Source organism: Canis lupus, chromosome 17 (genome assembly GCF_011100685.1).
Source record: "Canis lupus familiaris isolate Mischka breed German Shepherd chromosome 17, alternate assembly UU_Cfam_GSD_1.0, whole genome shotgun sequence".
Lineage (NCBI taxonomy): Eukaryota > Metazoa > Chordata > Mammalia > Carnivora > Canidae > Canis > Canis lupus.
The window spans coordinates 54,039,603-54,059,332 of NC_049238.1; the positions used below are offsets into that span (position 1 = coordinate 54,039,603).

Sequence of the window (19,730 nt, forward strand, 5' to 3'; positions counted from 1 at the left end):
GAGTTTGGAAGAAGTTGATTTCCAACTTTCATGGATGACTTTGAGGGGTTTGAGACTTCGGTATAGGCAGTAACTGTAGGTGTGGTGGAAACAGCAAGTGAACTAGATAGAATTAGAGCCTGAAGATGGGACTGAATCGCTGCAATCTCATGATCAAACTTGAATGGAGGAAGTCACTTTCTTACAGATGAGCACAGAAAGTGGTTTCTTGAGATGGAATGTACTCCTGGTGAAGATGCTATGAAGACTGTTGAAATGGCAACAGAGGAGTTAGAATATTACATAAACTTTGTTGATACAGCAGCGGCAGGGTTTGAGAAGATTGACTACAATTCTGAAAGACGTCCTACTGTGGATAGAATGCTATCAAACAGCATCACATGCTACAGAGAAATCATTCATGAAAGGAAAAGATCAATCGATGTGACAACCTTCACTGTTGTCTTAGTTGAAGAAATTGCTCCAGCCACCCCAGCCTTCAGCAACCAGCCCCCTGCTCAATCAGCAGCCATCAGCATGGAGGCAAGACCCTCACCCAGCAAAAAGATTATGACTGCCTCAGAAGCTCAGATGGTGGTTAGCATTTTGTAGCAATAAGATATTTTAAATTAAGGTATCTACCTTGTTTTTTTTAGATAATAATGCTTTTGCACATTTAATAGACTAGAATATAGTGTAAACATAACTTTCATATGCACTGGGAAGCCACACAATTCATCTGACTTGCTTTATACATCTACTCACTGTATTGTGGTAGTCTAGAACCTCACCCACAGCATCTCCTAGTTATGCCAGTACATTCTGCTCGGGTGCCATAATTCGGGTCCATTGTTAGGGTGTGAACATCATACTTAATGGCTTGAAGGACTGTTGTGCTGGTTGGTATGCATTTGCCATGAAGGCAGCGTGGAAACCAACCTTTTTCATGTGGGAATTAAGGAGCATAATCTATGAAAGTGATCTTAGATAGAAAGCTGTAAAGAACAGCAGATTGAGAGGAAGATGCTGTGAATATATTTTTCTATATCATGGTTCTCTTTTTCTATGCAGCCAAGCACTGGCTGCCACCTGTATGGTTAGGGGCCAGGGCCACACCAACTGCTGCCTTCCCCACAGACCCAGAACAGTGCTGGAATATCACAGATGCAGAATAAATGTGGAACAGAGGACATAAGCTTGGAGACATGGAGATTAAGGGAACTTTTAAAAGCAAACCTGACAATCTGGCACAGGAGCTGATCATTTGAGGATCTGCCTATCGCAGACACTTAGGAAATATGTTCAGGTGCTTTGGGCTCTATAAAAAATTCCACATTTGCATGTCATATAGACAGGCAAACTCTCTGCCTACTTCTTGAGGATAATTTACTTCTTGTTTTTAAAGTTTTTGGGTTTTTTTGAGGCATACTAAGTTTTGGATTCTGGCCTTCAGGGGATAAAAAACAGACGAACAAACAAAGTAGACTGGGAGCCAGGGAGAATGTCCCTGTTTATTTTATATTTTACACAGCCAAAGGAGTTCTTCTCAAATAAACCTCTTCCCCCTGGGCTCCAAATGCTAAAATATGCCATAATAGAGACAGTGTCATTGCACATAACTGCTGTTGTTTTTGAAGATGCCATAAAACTCAAGTCTTTTCTGTGGATCTGTCATCGAAGAAGGCCCTTACCAGGGAGTAAAATGATACCTCTGTGTTTCACATCTGTTCCTTTGGTTATTTCCCACACTAGTACTTTTTTTTAAATAGTTCTTTGATGCCCTAAATATACTGTTAAATATTTTGCAAGCATTCTAAATTTTTATTGAAGCCCATAAAAAGGATTGAAATGATTTTAATAGCTGTAATTATGCATCCCAATGACCCACTTGCCATTAAGGAACCTCGTGAGCAGAGTCCCTGCCTTGGGACCATAGTCCCTCCTTTCCCATGCTCTCCCACCACTGGCAGGTTCTGCATGCCTCTCATGTCCTGAACTGGCTTAGTTTATTTGTGTCTGACTTGCTACTATTCAAACTGTGTTTAAATATGTATGTGTGTTTCCATGGTTGGAATTACTTCACTGGGATATATATATATATATATATATATATATATATATATATATATTTTATTTATTTGGGTTTTATTTTGTTTTTGAGAGAGAAGGAGCATGAGAGCAAGCAGAGAGAGGGGTAGAGGGGCAAAGAGGGGGAGGGGGGAATCCCAGGATGCGAGCTTGGTCTCACAACCCTGAGATCGTGACCTGAGCCAAAATCAAGAGTTGGATGCTTAACCAACTGAGCTACCTAGGAGCCCCAGGATTTCTGTGTTCAGTGCAGAGTAGTCACACACTGATACACACAACACATGGCAGAAGAGGGTGTTTACTGCAGGTAGAAAGGATTTTTAAAATAGTTTAGAAAGCTGCATGGGTTTAAATTTGTTTACCTTACTGCTTGCAGACAAGCTGCTAGGGACAGGGAACACAGACAGCCCAGTGTCACCTTGCATCCTCACACATGATGGCCTGGCTCCGACACTGCTCATCATCCTTAGTACACGAGTGACAGCTCCACCCAGTGAGCTGTAGCAGGAAGTAGGTGCTGCCACTGGCTCATTTGCCAGGGAGGGATGACCCACTAAGCAGTCCATCTCCGGCCCTTTCGCCTCCTCCTGTCTCTCTCCTGTTCCCTGCAGCCCCTTCTTAATAGCCCTGGACACATGACCCACTTTGCTGTTTTGGCAGATATGGAAAGAAAGCTTTCCGTCTTCTGTTTGATCTCCTTATAGCCATAGCTCATCGGATGTTTTCTAAGGAAACCTAAGGGAACCAAACAGGAACTTCCCTGTAATAAACACCTGTCAAGCTGAATTGCAAAAACATAAAAACTGATGGATTTTCAAAGCCTGCAGTACATTTGGTAGAAATGTATGGTTTACAAAATGTGTTCATAGACTAGTAAAGCCTAGTTTTAGGGTTTTGCTTTTGTTCATTCTGTTCTGTTTCATTTTATTTTCAATAATTCCATTTCCTAGGCACAGACGTTTGTTTGTTTCTTTGTCAGAGAAAGCCCCAGCTTGGAGCTTCAGGATGGCTCTTTGTTGGGCTTATGAGCTCCCGGGCTCCTCAGTTCCTGGCCCATGGGAGGTAGGATCAGTACCTGGCACAGTGCCTGCTGCCTAGCAGGCTCTCCCCAAGTGTTGCAGCAAGAGCATGCAGAAATAGACTGATGGCTTCTCAAAGGGTCCTTCCTCAGCTGCTCCTCCTGGAGGATCCAGCCCCTGCTGGGCTCCTGGTCTTCTCTTTCCCATCTGGATGTTGGCAGCATAGACACCTGGCAAATGCTGGGCGAGTTGAGAACCTGGTCAAGGGTTGGAGGGCCAGTCATTTCTGGCCTGCAGGTGACCCACTGGCCATCCAGTCGCTTCTCAGCACTCATTCTCAACACCATCCTCTGTTGGCTTTCCCCTTGGGAGCTCTTTTCTCGAGTCATTTTGACAATATCACAGCAGTCGCCTGTGGCAAGTGTTCCATAAACTGCCGGATTAAATAAAGCGAGAATAGTCATTGTCTTCTATTAAATGCAGATATGCCTGATGAAAGGACAGACAATGTCTTTGCCCTTTTGGGAGCCGGCCAAAAAGCATCTAGCTGTAGCTCAACGGCCCCTTTCATTTGTATTTTTTTTCCTAGTATAAATGTAGGTTGCGATAGGAAGGTCACTGGGAACGTCAAGCTTATTGCTTTAGACAGATGACATTATACTGAGCTAGTGATTGAATCTTCTCTGGCAGATTCTCATATGCTTTTTCTGTTGGCTTTCTTGTCTCTTATCCCCAACTGCAGGTTTGTGTGCAGCTTGGTGTACTATGGCCTCACTCTCAGCGCAGGCGATCTAGGCGGAAATATTTATGCCAACCTGGCCTTGTCCGGCCTCATAGAGATTCCCTCTTACCCTATCTGCATCTACTTGATTAATCAAAAATGGTGAGTATAGATGAATATGAAATGCAGCACATAGGGTACGCACATATACATGCCCTTAAATCCATAAGTACTTAAGTTCTGTTGTCTTTGTCCATAGGCAGTATCTGCTAAGTGCTTCATGGTGATTAGAATGCTTTTCAGACCAAATGCAGTTGGAATTCATTTTTTAGTGTGGTATTTCTTGGGTTTTGTGTTTATGAGTTTTTCTGCAGGATATCAATCCAATATGGAAATACACTACCACTGGAAGGTTTTGCATAGTCTGTGTGTAATCTGAGAGCCCCAACAGATAAGGTTATTGACTCTCTGGAGATAGAACTCCATGGACCCAGCCCCTATCATCTAGAAGTCCTTACATAAGGCATAGAACTGGAGGACCTGACAAGACTTTTCTTAACCTCTTAAGGCCCACTCGACTTTGTTGAGGGGAGGAATGCATCCTGCTTTTGCTACTTGTCAGCAGGCAGTTTAGCAATGCTTTTTAAAAGCTCTTTTATAGAGCACCTTTCTCAGTTTCCTTAGGTCACTTCTGTTACTGAGCCCCTGACCAGGGCAACTGAGCATCCCACTCAGGGTGAACCAGCTGGATTGTGCCATTTCTCATTTTCCAGAAATCCTCATTTTAACCCAAACAGTGTTCCTTTTGCGTGATGCACAGTGCTATTGTCGTGGATAGCGGGCTCAGTGCGTTTTGAAGGGCAGGTTGGGATTCTGTTCAGCTGAAGGCTTTTCTCTGGGAGCGGTCCCGGTCATCTCCGCTGACCCCTCTATTAGTGACTGAACTTGCTGTCATTGCAGTCCAAGAGCCAAGTCCGGCTGCACATTCAGAAATCTGTCTGCATCACCTCTAGGGTGCCAGACATCCCTCATTTGTGTTGTCACAGCTTCTGTGCATGCCTCTGATGACCACATAAGGTTTTAGAAGGATGCCATCCCAGGGAGTAGCCTGTATGGCTTTGTATCCCTACTGCCTGCCTAGCATGGTGCCTGTCCGTTGAAAGGCGTTCAGTACTGATGTTAAATGAGGTGCCACGAACTGGAGGCTCACATGCTGTCCCGTTTCCCAGCTGTAGTTTTATGGCTGTGCCAGGGGATGGCTTTGACAAGTTAGCTTCCATGTACTTATCCTTAAACTAGGACTTATAAAATTCCCTGGCAGAGTTGTTACAAAGGTCACAAGCACTACCAGAGTTCCTCCAAGGGACCTACCACGTCATAGGCCCTTAGGGAGGGGAGGCTTGTTAATGCCAGTCCCTTTCCCCCAAGCCTCCAGCTCTTCTTTGAAAATTATTTCCCTTAATAAAGTGTGCAACACACATCACTTAATTCTGACATACTAGCAAGAAATGTCTTTCAGTTTGTATTTTTAAGAGAGAGAACTTTGTTTTACAGTGTTTAAAATTTGCAATGACGTGGATGGAACTAGAGGGTATTGTGCTGAATGAAGTGTCAGAGAAAGACAAATACCCTATGATTTCACTCATATGGGAAGTTTAAGAAACACAGCAGAGGAACACAGGGGAAGGGAAGGAAAAAATAAGAGGGAAACAGGGAGGCAAACCATAAGAGGCTTTTAACTATAGAAACGAACTGAGGGTTGCTGGAGGGGAGATGGTTCGGGGGTTGGGGTAACTGCGTCATGGGCATTAAGGGGGCACTTGATGTAATGAGCACTGGGTGTTGAATACAAGTGATGAACACTGAGCTCTGCCTCTGAAACTATTCATACACCGTATGTTAATTCATTGATTTTTAACTAAAATTCAAAAAATGAACTGCTAAAAGATTCATGTAATGAGGAGAGGAAGTAAGCTGGAAGATTGCGCTCTCCATGGTTCATTTGCATCCTCCGGGAGATGTAGAGCAGAGCACATGCCATACAGGTTCATAGTGAGGATTAAGTAAGATACTCAGTGGAAGGCATCAGCACTGCCTGAAACACAGTGAACCTCACAGAGATAGAATGATTCTCTGTTCTTTTCCTGCACACGCCATTCCATTCTGCCATCCAGCTGGTTTTCCCTTGTTTTGTGATGGTTACGTATTTTATGTCCCGGTCAGTCACATTTGCCACCCATTCCTTAAGCAACGATGAACATATATAATGAAACCGGGGACATTTCAGAAAGAAGGTTCAGGAGATGAAGCAGATGAACTTATAAGATCCTCGAGAGAAATGTGTCATTTCTTTCTATTGTTTAGGTTTGGTCGGAAGCGCACATTAGCAGCATTTCTGTGCCTAGGAGGACTGGCTTGTCTTATTGTAATGTTTCTTCCAGAAAAGAAAGGTATGCCTTTCAGAATTCTACAGAAGGGTTTTGAACAGCACTTTTATTACAATGAATCTCAATATAGTAGAGAGATTACCATATGCCATGCTTCATTTCTGTGATTGCATATTATTTAGTGATTGTGTGGGGTATAATGGGCCAGATTCTTCCCATTGCCTAAACTATTCTCTGGGTGAATAATGTGCTTAGAGGTGCACTATTAATTCTTTCAGGCGATTAAGCTACCATCTGGGGTGTCTGGGCTGCGGTACCGGTGATGTTAGAGTTGTTTATTTGATGATGGGGAGGACCATTTAGCTCTGCAGAGAGAGAAACTCCATCCAGGGCTACAAATTGCACTCCCCATCCCAGCCAATCACAGATCAGAGGTCAGAGCCGCTGATTCTCAAAGGCAGCCTTGGCACCCTCGGCATATCCATCCATATTCCCAGGGCACCCTGATGGTAACAGCATAATAAGAGTGATAGGGACTCCTGGGTGGCTCAGTGGTTGAGCATCTGCCTTCAGCTCAGGGCGTGATCCTGGAGTTCCAGGATCAAGTCCCATATCAGGCTCCCCTGGGGGGCTTGCCTCTCTGCCTGTGTCTCTGCCTCTCTCTGTGTCTCTCATGAATAAATAAATAAAATCTAAAAAAAAAAAAAAAAAGTGATATTCACTATTGGTGACAACTGACATTTTCTCAGTATTATATAAAGTATGAACAAAACATCTTTAGGAAATCTGGTGTTTTTATATATTTGTAGCTTTGCTGTGCATCCTCATCTAACTTGATTTCTGCCCCTCTATAGAAATTATATAGACAGTGATGGTTCTCAATCTTTTTTTTTTTTTTTTTCTTTGCTCTGGCACACCTAAGGAAGCTAGCTATTGTGTCAAAGACTGATTTCTGGCAATAAAGAATGGATTATAACACACTGCAGCTGGGGCATATGGTACAACAAAATCCCTCCTGTGGGGGCTTTGGGATCTTAATAGGCCTCCATCTTGGAGCTTTTACTTCAGTGCGAATCGTGAGGCAGTTTATGTAAAGTTTGACAGCTGCTAGAAACACAAGAATTTACTTCCTGACACAACATATCACATATGAAACACTCCTTTGATCATTGCTTCTCCTTGAGATTCAGTTGTAGCAGTGTCTCACTGAAGACCCCCAAGGCCACATATTCTAGTTCTGTAACCCTCCAGAACACTTGCTGTGCTGCTGGTTGCCATCTCAAGTTCTATGCCTTGAGTCCAGGGGACAGTTTGCTCCCTACTGTGGATGTGACTCATATTTAGATCAACCTTATAGTGATTTTCATGGAATCACAGAAACTAGAAAATTCAGTAAGTTTGCCTAGTTCTTATTCTCCAAGGAAATCGTCACCTCTGCTAGTGCCAGAAAAGGGAGAGTCCTCAGCTCTCACCTTCCTGTGGGTTTATAGAACCAAGCACCCAGTTCTGTTTGTCTGGGATAGGCTGTAGCAGGCTTAGAGTCATAGGTTGAGATTCAGATTTTGTTTTTCCTAGGCAACTTGGAAATTCAGTTTCTTTCTTTCTTTCTTTCTTTCTTTCTTTCTTTCTTTCTTTCTTTCTTTCTTTCTTTCTTTCTTTCTCTCTCTCTCTCTCTCTCTCTCTCTTTCTTTCTTTCTTTCTTTCTTTCTGATTTATTTATTCATGAGAGACACAGAGAGAGGCAGCGAGAGAGGCTGTAGCAGGCTTAGAGTCATAGGTTGAGATTCAGATACTGTTTTTCCTAGGCAACTTGGAAACTCAGTTTCTTTCTTTTCTTTTCTTTTCTTTTCTTTTCTTTTCTTTTCTTTTCTTTTCTTTTCTCTTTTCTTTTCTTTTCTTTTCTTTTTCTGTTCTTTTCTTTCTTTTCTTTCTTTCCATGAGAGACACAGAGGCAGCAAGAGAGGCAGAGGGATGATCAGGCTCCATGCAGGGAGCCCGATGTGGGACTCGATCCTGGGATTCTGGGATCACACCCTGAGCGGAAGGCAGACACTCAACCACTGAGCCACCCAGGTGCTCCAGTTGCTTTCTATCTGTAATAGTCCTGTGTTCTCTTTGTTGCCTGTAAAGAAACATTTTTCCTTGTTGCCATAAGCACCCCTGTAACCTGTCACACCTCTGCCAGCCTGCCCAGTTAATGTCTTTCTTCCTGCCACATAGCTATGCACTTCAGGGAAATGACCCCCCAGCCCAACACTGTGCACATGGCCCTTTCTACAAAAGCCCAAAGTGAAAGGATATGTGAGATGTGTGGTCTCCATCCAGACCCGTCCTCACTCTCTGCTCACTTCAAGTCTGTTTTAAGAGAGAGAAGCTCAAGCCCTTTGTTTGGCTGTGCCCCTGGGTGGACAGGGAATAAGGAACAGCTAGCAGGATATCTTTCGTACTCCAGGAGTATGTCTCAGCAACTTGGTACCTCTGTTATATCTAGAAAAGTAGACATCCGGTCTATTTTTGAAGATTTCTAGGAAAAGAAACCTCACTGTGTCCCTTAGAAAATTCTATTTTTAATAGCCATTAGAACGGGCCTCTTCCACCACAACTGAGCCCATTTCCTTTCCTTTTAATTCACCACCAGAGATGGAGAAAAGATGGCCGGTCCCTTTTCTTGCATAATCCTTTCTATATTTGCTGGGAGTGTTCTTAAGTATTCCTGAATCTTTTCTTCATTGAGCTGAAACAATTTGTTCTTTAAACTTTCTTTGAACCTTTCACACTTACTCCTTAGAGCATTTCGATGGCTCAGTTTTAAATCTGTTTTTTTCAAAGTTCTGAACCTTAAGCTACTTCTTATAGAAGTTCTGATAAATATATATTAAGAGAGAGATCTAATAGTTTGAAAACCTCTGTTAGCATCTTGTGTGAGCTTGGAGACCACACATCTTCTCACTGCTTTTTATGTCCATTTTCCCTTACTTTTTCCCACTAAACACATTCACTGTCTTCTTTCTGACAATGTAGATGTCCCAGTGCTGGCCGACTTTTGTTTTGGTACCTATGTATGATTGTGGTTCTCTGTGTCAGAGGCGCAGACAGACATATAGACAGGTACACCCCTAGAAGAAACAGCCAGTAAGCTAGAAAACAGATGATTTGGCATTCCTTAACTTGTGGTTTATAGTTATTAGGCAAAGTAGCCTGCCCAGTGCATATTTGCACATTGGTTGGCCTCCAAGTAAATGTTCTCCCTGGGGATAGTTTACCAGGTGGCCACTAATATTTTTCTACAGATTTCTCATTATTCATTTTACCTGATTTCTGTCCTTGCTCAAAAGACCCTAATTAAACCTACAGTACTGTCATTTATAAAGGTTAACTATATACTGGGTTCTCTTCATATATAGAAGATAATATGTAATGTCCCCATTTCATACAGCAACTAAAGTTCAGTTGGGTCAAGTAACTTGTCTGAGTTTGCACAGCAAATAAGCAGCACACCCAGGATTCAGATTTCAGGTCTTTCTGACTCTAAAATCAGTGCTGTTTGAGGGAATGCTGTTTTGCCCACTTAGAGTTTTATAACTAGAGTATTCATTGCACATGGTGAAGCTCTTGTCTTAGAGAATTAATACCAACTAATTAGAGCTGGTTCTTCACTCTTCAGTAGGCAGGTCTGATGGGAATGGGCCAGGGTTCAAGAACCCAGATTGTCAGAGTGACACTGAGCTCTTGTTGGCAAGGTCCTGGCAGTTGTGGTCCTGCCAGAGACCAAGTACTAGGGAGTCATAGCACACAACCAGATAAACGAGTTTCACAGGTGAAAGAGTACCCTCAGACTCTACTCTGAGCTCCTTTATATCTCATTTCTTTTATCAACCTCTGTCCATTTTTTATTCACTTGACTTCTCTAGTGCTTGCCATATACAGGATGCTATTCATAAACAAGACCTAAACCCTTGACTCAAGAGGCTTATAGTCTGTTAGGGAAAATGACTGATTAGAGAACAACAACAACAACAATAAAAGTCAGAAGGTACCATATGAGAATTGACAACAAAATGCTATGGGGACTTGAACTTCAGACCACAATCTTAATGGAGACCAGCTTTCCTCCTGTGTTAGACAACTGTAAACCCAGACAAACTATAAGAAGCACTGTCAGACACTGGACAAGAGGCTACACAGGACAGACAGTGATCCCTAATAGGAAGGAAATAAAGTGCTCCCTAAGAGTTACATAGCCTAGCATCTCTGAGCCACTGTACAAAGACTGGGAGCCCAGCAAATCTCAGTGCTTTACTATATTGAAAAGACAGTATTAAAACTTGAGGAGGCCAAATTTTCAAGAATTGGCTGGAAAAAATACTGAAAAGGAATAAGATACACAGAGGAAGAACTCCAGATATCTGCAGAAGGGGCCTCCGAGTCTTTGGCTGCTTACTGATCTCTGTATGAGTTTGAGGAAGCTACTGAGGTCACAGAGGACCACCAGTAAGCAGCATTCAGAGCAGTTCTTGGAACCCAAGGCCATGCCTAGTTTCTTTTCAGCCAGATATGCTGTGCTAGGTAGAGACCTCCTGAGTCAACATAGCCCTACACTAAAGGCTGTTCTATGCTTGCCCTCAAAGTACTTTAAAAGTCTGAGAAGGATGAAGTGATTCCAAATAACTTAACTGCATCCCAGAACAAAGAGCAACAGTATTTAAAGGAATACAACAAAATCCAGCACCTAACAATATAACATCCACATTGTATGGCATCCAACCAACATTACCAGGCAGGAAAATACCACCAGCAACCAGGAGACATATCAATAGAAACAAAGCCAGAAATGACCCAGATCAAATGAGGAGACAAGAACTTTAAAACAGCTATTATCAATATGTTCCACATGTTTAAGAAGATAGAAGAAAGTATGATCATCCTGAACGGAGAAGTAGAGGATATAAAAAAGACATCGTGTGACATCTAGAGATGAAGCATACATTATATGAAAAAAAAATGCAGTGAATGAGATTACCTAGAGAAGAAAAGATCAGTGAAAAGACAGAACAAAAGAAAGTATGCAAAATGAAGCAGGAAAATATAATTGGATGAAAAGTTAACAAAAAAAGCATCAATGAGTTGTAGGACAATACCAAGCCTAACATATTTGTAATTGGAGTCAAAGAAGGAGATAGTCAAGAAAAAATTACTTGTAGAAAAGATGGTCAGATATTTTTGACATTTGATGAAAGCTATAAACACATAACAAGAAAGTTTGTTCATCAAGGATATGTAAACAGTCCTGACTGTGCAGGCGTCTACAAAATACATGAAGCAAAATTGGATAGAATTGAAAAAATAGACAAATCCGAAATTACAGTTCAATATTTCAGTACCCTTCAACTATTGATAGAAAAATCAGACAGCAAAACTACAGATATGAAGACTTGAACTTGACCTAACTGCCATTTGTCAAACCCTCTACCCTAACACAGCAGAATGTGCATTCCATCTGAAGGACACATGGAACATTTACCAAGTGTTTGGGCCATAAAATAAGTTTCAATAAATTGAAGAGAATTGAAATATTCCAAAAATAGTTATTTGATGAGAATGGAATTAAGCTAGCCATCAGTAACTGAAAGGTATCAGGGAAATCCTCATATATCTGGATTTTAAAAACCACTCTTCTAAAAACCCACAAGTCAAAGAAGAAAGGAAATCACAAAGGAAATTAGAAAATTTTAATTGAACAATAATTAAAGTTTAGCATATGGAAGTTTGTGGGATGCAGTAAAGCGGTGCTTAGAGAAAAATTTAATTGAAAATGTCTGAATAAAGTTGTCTTCAAATTAATGATGTAAGCTTCTTTCTTAAAAAAAATAGACAAACTTAAAAAAAATGACAAATTAAGCACAAAACAAGGACGAGGAAGCAAATAATAAGCAAAAATCAATGAAGTAAAAACAGGAAAACACTAGGAGAAAAAAAATCAATGAAACCAAAAGTTGGTTGTTGAAATCCATAAGATCTGTAAACTTCTAGCCACATGAATAGAGGAAAAAGAGAGAAGATGCACATTGCCAATATCGGGAATGAAAGAGGGGAACCTATAGTATCTGTCACCATTTATAAGGGAATATTGTGAACACTTTTATGCCAGTAATTCAAATTGGGCAAAAATGGATCACTTCCTTGAAAGATACAAGCTACCAATGTATACTCAAAAACACAATTAACCTAAATACCCCTCTATCTATTCAAGAAATTGAATTTGTAGGTAAAAACATTCTTACAAGAGAATTCCAAGCCCAGATGGCTTCACCAGTGAATCCTGTGAAACACTTAAAGGAAGAAATAACACCAATTCTATATATTCTCCCAGAAAATAGAAAAGGAAGGAATACTCTTCCAACTTAATTTGTGAGGTCAGCAATTATCGTGATGCTAAAACCAAAGAAAGACTTTACAAGAAAACTGTAGATCAGTATAGATGCAAAAATCCTGAACTAAATATTAACAAATTGAATTCAACAGTGCACAAAAAAGGGTAGTATGTCATGACCAAGCAGGGTATATGCTACCAATGCAGGGTTAGTTTGACATTCAAAGGCTAATTGGTGTTATTCACCATTTTAAAAAGCCAAAAGAAAAAAAATCATATCCTGTCAATACAAGTAGAAAAAGCACTTGTCAGAATTCAATATCCATTCATTATAAAAACCATAAGAAACTGAAGTAATTGATAAAGGGCATCAAGGGAAAGCCTACAGCTAACATCACATTTGATGGTGAAAAAGTAAATACTTGCTCCCTAAGATCAGGACAAAGGCAAGGATGTCCATTCTTACCACTTCTGTGGACATTGTACTGAAATTACTAGTGAATATGACAAGGCAATAGAAAGAAATTAAAGGGATCCAGGTTGGAATGGAGAAGTAAAACTGTTTTTATTCACAAGACTACATGGTTGTCCCCATAGAAAATCCTAGGGAATATACAAAAAAATCTACTAAAATTAATACATGTGAACACTTTTATTTCTATGTATTAGCAACAAACAAAACTGAAAGAAAATACCATTTATAATAAATAAAAATGAAATATATTTAGGGGTAAATTTTACAAAATATATTTGAGACCTGTAGAGAACTATGAAATACAAAACATTGATGAGAGAAAGTCAAAGAAAATACTAAATAAATGAATTGGTGGTGATTAATAATTAATTAATAATAAGTATTATTATTACATAGAGAAATTACCATGCTCAGGGTCAGAAGATCTTGTTTAAGGCATCAGTTCTCCCCGAATCAGTCTATCTTCAGCACAATCTCAATACAATTTCCAACAGACTTTTTGTGGAGAAAAAGATTGACAAGTTAATAACAAAATTTTTTATGGGCATGTAAAGGATCTAGAATAACCAAAATAACTTTTACCAAGAAAAAGAAAGTCGGAGGATTTATCCTACCTGATTTTAAAACTTATTACAAAGTTAATCAGTATATTATATTGCAGATAGGAATGGCTGTATAGATAATAGAATTTAGTATGAAATAAACCCATGCATACGGTCAGTTTGTTTTTTTGTTTGTTTGTTTGGTTTGGTTTGGTATTTTTTATTTTATTTTTATTTTTTTGGTTTATTTTATTTTTTGGCCTGAGATTTTGATCACTTATTAAAAATGTTTTATCCAATTGTAACATACATAAAATTGCACACAGTCAATTGATTTTTAGCAAAGATGACAAGTCAGTTAAATGAGGAAACGATAATCTTTTCACCAATTGGTGCTGGGATAATTGGATGTCCATGTGCAAACAATTTTACATCAATTTGCTTGTCACATCATATACAGTAATTAACTCAAAATGGATGGGAGACTCAAACGTAAAGGCTAAAACTATACAAGCTCTATAAGAGAATGTAGAAGAAAAACCTTACTGCAATTTAGGCAAATATTTCTTAAATGAGACAGAAAACGAAAAAAAAAATTTATTAGTTAGACTTCAAAATGAAAAACTTTTGTTTTTTGAAAGACAAAGAAATGAAGAACAAGGCACAGACTGAGAAAAGTAATTACAAAGCATATACCTGATGAGGACTTATACCCAGAATATAGAATTGGACTCTTGCAGCTTAATAATAAGAAAAAAAATTGGGCAGAAGATTTGAACGGACGCTGCTCCAAAGGGACAAGAAAATGGTCAATAAGCATGGGAAAAGATGTCCAATCATGTGACATTAGGGAAATGGAAATCAAAATCACAATGAGATATATACCAGTATGCACCTGTTAGAATGGCTAAAATTAAAATTACCGTCATTGGCAATGATGAGGAAGAACCAGGCTGATAGAAATGTAAAATGGACACTTTGAAAAACATTAGTAGCTTATTTAAAAGGGAAATATACATTTGCACTTGCACTCACTTTTTTTTTTTTTTTTCTGTTGGAGCATCTGTAACTTTCAGCACACACTTGTTTGAAACAGAGGTGTACCCCCGACCCCTTGTCAGCACCCTCTGACAAGGACCTTGACACTCATGCCTGTATCTCCAGCTCTGCTTGGCCCAGCGTGGAACATGCTTAGCCTGCACACACGGAGGGGCGAGGGGATGGGGAGCGTGGCAGCATGGAGTGCCTGGGCAGCTCGAGGACCAGGGTTTGTTCTGACTCCGGGCTGTACGGGAGTGTGCCCACAGCAGGTGCTCGGTGCGTGTGTGCTGAGTGTGGCTGTGCGAAGGGAGAAAGGCACACTACTTCAGGGGGTCCTAGGAGGGGCCTGGGCTGAAGGGCAGACAGTGCAGCGGGGCCCAGGGACCTCCAACCAACGCATCAGCGAGGGCTTCCTGAAGGAAACGGGGTCTTGCTGGGCCTTGACAGGTAGAACTTGGCCTTGTGAAGGGGGGACCAAGGGGGCAAAGACCTGCTACAGCGAGGAGGAGGCAGGCACACAGGCTACAGAGGGGGTTCGTGAGGCTGAAGATTCAGAAGGGCCGTGGGTGCAGCTAAGGCTCTTGAAAAGTCCTCTCTGGATTCTGGAACTGATAGCAGAAAGGTAATGGGATTAAAGCAGTGCTTTGGAAAGGCCACTCTGGGACAGAGGGGAGCAGCTGGGGACGTGGTGGAGCAAGCAGGAACCAGCTTTGGAAAGCAGAGGAGAGAGGAGGCCTGAGCTGTGACAGCCCCACGAGGGGGAGATGAGGGACACCATAATCCTCATCTTCGCCAACAAACAGGACCTGCCTGATGCCACGAAACCCCATGAGATCCAGGAGAAACTGGGCCTGACCCGGATTCAGGACAGGAACTGGTATGTGCAGCCCTCCTGTGCCACCTCAGGGGATGGACTCTATGAGGGGCTCACATGGTTAACCTCTAACTACAAATCCTAATGAGCATTCTCCACCTATCCCCCGGAAGGAGAGAAATCAGAAACCCATTCATAGGATTATCGAGTTATATAAACTCACCATTACCTAGTGAATCAGGGACGCAGATTTACACAAAGACTTTGATGCAAATGTTCATAGTGGCTTTATTAATAATAGCCCCCAAGTGGAAGGAACCCGAATACCCATTGGCTGAAGAATGGATAAACTAATTGTGGCATATTCATACAGTGAAATACTGCTTAAGAACAACAACAAAAGAATTGAACTCTGACCTACCGATACACACAACAACATGGATAAATATCAAAAACATTAAATGCTAACTAAAAGAAGCCAGACACAGAAGTCTACAAATTGAATTATTTTATTCATGTGAAATTTTAGAAATGGTGAAACTATAGTGACAGAAATTTGTGCATATATGTTATTTTTCTTTTAAAAAAAAAAAAGTGTATGGGGGATCCCTGGGTGGCGCAGCGGTTTAGCACCTGCCTTTGGCCCAGGGCGCGATCCTGGAGACCCGGGATCGAATCCCACATTGGGCTCCCGGTGCATGGAGCCTGCTTCTCCCTCTGCCTATGTCTCTGCCTCTCTCTCTCTCTCTCTGTGTGACTATCATAAATAAATAAAAATTTAAAAAAAATTTTTTTTAAATGTATGGAAAGCAAATAATTTTGGGGAGTTTTTTGCCCACCTGTGTATCATAGCAAAGAGCATACTGCTATCTTAAAGATATTTAACATATGCATGAGCAACCAGAAATTTTCCATAATCACTCAGTGAATGAAGCAGATAATTTTTTAAAAAATTTGTTTGCAAGAGAGAGCATAAGTAGGGAGGGGAAGAGGCAAGGAGAAGCAGAAGGAGAGAGAGAAGCAGGCTCCCCCGCTGAGCAGGGAGGCCATTGTGCTCCATCCCAGGACCCTGGCATCATGACCTGAGCCACAGGCAGGTGCTTAACCAACAGAGCCACCCAGGCACCCCTGAAGTAGATAAATAAGTTGAATTTTTACTATTTGAGGTCAGTGAAATATGACTATAACATACTGAGACTTTTTTTTTCTGGCAACCTCAGATGGGCTCTGAGAAAACTTTCAGATAGCTGGTTCTAAAAATGATGTCCTTAGAGCTGCATCATTGGAATAAACTTAAAACCTCTCACATTCAGTGCTATAAAGGATACGGGTGTTTTGAGAATTACCTTTTTTCCCCTCACCAATAATTGAGTTTAGTTTTCCTTTTTAAATTACCTTTTTTTTTACCCAAACAGTCACTTTGGACATTTGCTGGTAATAGCCAGTAACATCTGATTTTATTTTCAGATAAAGAACCAAAGTCAGGAATCAAAGGAACCAGCCCAGTGGCTGCAAAGCACTCCTGAACATTGACTCAGGATGACCAACAGCCCAACAGCTCCCCAGGCAGGAGCCCCAGAAAGGATAAAAAATAATTTTCTAATAAACAGAGCTATCTGACATTGATACGGGCTACCTTGGGATAAGGTAATCTCCCCCAGGTTCAAGTGGTGACTGCAGACTCCATTGTCAGGACCACAGGAGAGAAGTTTTTTCAGGCATCTGATGAGATGTTAGGCTGACGTGAGTGCTCTGTGCATACGTGGCTGGACCCTGGCTCCCCAAATGGGTTACAGCTGGAAGCGTCCTGAGTTTTACGTGAAAGACTTCTTCCAGCTTTGGATCTTGTGGGTGTTTGGATAAAACCCTTCTGTGGTGTGCCATTTAAATTCAATTTTCGGGATAGCAATCCCCTAACCTGTTGTTAAAGATGTTACAGAGTGTTGCTATACAGCTCTGAAAGATGCCATCATGTATGGGTTGAAAACAGTCCCAGAGATCATTTGCAGTAGAGCAAATGAGCATATTCATGTTTGCTTCAAAGCTACCGAATACCTTTTCTTGACACACTTAAGTTTTCTGGAAAATAATTGATGAATTGCCCTTACAATTGTTATAATGGAAGTGATTGTTAGATCTCAGGCGCAGACATATATCTTGGAGTAAACGTTGAAGACAGAGTTCTTTTTCCAGAAGCATTTATGGCTTAAAATAATATATTCAGTACTTTAAAAAGCTAGCATCTTCTTCCAAATGGCCTGGCAGAAGAGGAGAAAGCCCCAGATGGTCGGGTTGGGCAGTGCCTGGGCCACTGTGTCGAGGACACCATCTTTAATGTAGATGAAGATTTATTTCATAGTCCAGCCGGGAAGGTGAACCATATTTTAGGATGGGGTATTTAAATGCCTCCTTCCTTAGAAGTTGAGAGAGCATGAACACAGATTCTTTTTCACTAAATTAATCCCCATTGCAGTCCTTCTACGTATTTGTTCAACAAATAGCAAGCACCACGGAGTATTATACTATGGGAGATGGTGCAAGGGGCACAGATACAAACGAGATACCAGCCTTCCCCTGAAGTATCTTGAAATATATTTGGGGCAGATGAGATGGAAGAGGAAGCAGCTACATGAGTGTTTCTGAAGCATGGCAGTTGAATAGATCAGGGACTAGAGATAGTGGAGGTCAAAGGAAGGAAGGAATATTGCTTGTGAGTTATTTAAGGGAAGAGTGGTTTCTGTGAGCCATGCAGGCAGCCCCAAGGAAGGGGACAAGTGTATTCTATTTGGCAGAAATGTCAAGGAGGATGAGAGGAAATTACTTTGGTGATTAGGACCTCGCTGTTGACCTTCAGGAGGAGGACTTTGAGGAGAGCATGCTCTCAGAAGCCAGATTGTAGTGAGCTACAGGGCAGAGAAATTGGGGAGATGAAGGATTGGTCACTCATTGATGATGTCTGCCGGTGAAGGGGAAAGTACAACAGAGTCAATGAGATTTTTTTTTTCCTCAGAAGGAAAAATTGTTATTTTGAAAGCAAAGGCTAGTGTGTTATTGAAGGGAGAGGTTAAATATATTTGAAAGGGAATAATTACACTGTAAGACCCCAGGGAGGATAACGTTAAGAAAGGAAAGAACCACAGGATAATCAGTAGTATTTTGATAGGAAAATGAACAGCCCTAGTATGTGTTTTTGCATTTTATGGAAAGATGTCACATTAGGAAACAAATAGCATTAGTGATCAATAGATTCAAGTAAGAAGTTGAGCAGGAAGAATGATTAAAAGTAGTTGCACGTTTAGAATCTTGTTCTTTAAAGAACATGAACAATTTATATCCTCTGGTAGTAATTTAACAGGGTTATTCCATGTCTTCCAATGGAACACCAAGAAATGCAAACTGAAGAGAGTTGTTTTCCTGGACCTCACCTCTGCCTCTTGTATCCATCAGACTTACTCTGTACCCGTGCCAAGGCTTGTCATGCTAACCACCATTTCACCTCACTGGTTGTTGAACAAGGTTGAGAAAGAGAGGCAAGGAGCCCCATGGTGGATGCGACTTAACGATCCCCATGAAGCTTGCTTTACTGCAGGGCAGAAGTCTTCCAAGAGCCCTGTCATTGAGGAGTAAGCAATTTTCATCACCCATAATGACCACCCTTTGGAAGATGTCATGGGGACAGCCAGGACACTTGGAAAGTATTTACGTGTGTGTGTTGTGAGGGCCTACCAAGCCTTCTGAATGTGTATTCCGTTATACCCCCTCCTCCCATTTGAGATCAATATTCATGCCTCTGGCTCCTTCAGAATTAACTATGCCATTTAAAGAAATTTTTCTCTCTCTAAAGGACCTCACGGGTGTCACCTTTGTGCTCCTCAGACACAGGTGTGTTTGCGGTGGTGAACAGCCATTCCTTGTCTCTGCTCGGGAAGCTGACGATCAGCGCTGCCTTTAACGTGGTATACATCTACACCTCCGAGCTGTACCCTACCGTCATCAGGTGCGCCTCCCACATCCTGCATGTCTTGCTGTGGGTGCTTGCAGCAACAGAGGCCCAGTTCTCATTCCACCAGGCCCATCGTTAGCGTGCGCCAGCAACAATTCAACAAGCAGGTGTGAGCCCAGAAACTAAATGTGTAGATGATACTCGGGCTACATAGCAGAGAAAACATAGCTGTAGTTTGGCCTGAGTTCCCTCCTGTAAATCGTAAGAGAAGTACTGTCCACTGAATGCATCCATCACCCAGATAGTGCCCGGATGCCATTTTGATTTCAGTGGACTGGATTTGTTCAGTCA

General features: G+C 41.3%; 1 protein-coding gene across 6 annotated transcripts in view; it reads left to right on the forward strand.

The window, feature by feature from the left end:
• The window catches only part of SLC22A15 (solute carrier family 22 member 15), an 81,313-nt gene that overhangs the window by 53,845 nt on the left and 7,738 nt on the right, over positions 1-19,730 (forward strand). For all 6 annotated transcript variants that reach the window (XR_005372622.1, XM_038561865.1, XM_038561863.1 and 3 more), the window contains 3 exons: positions 3,829-3,969; positions 6,172-6,257; positions 19,313-19,433. Coding sequence is in view for 5 of the 6 variants with exons in the window: in XM_038561865.1 (XP_038417793.1) it covers positions 3,829-3,969; positions 6,172-6,257; positions 19,313-19,433 (348 nt within the window). In the remaining variant the exon portion in view is untranslated. The remainder of the gene's footprint in view (positions 1-3,828; positions 3,970-6,171; positions 6,258-19,312; positions 19,434-19,730) is intronic.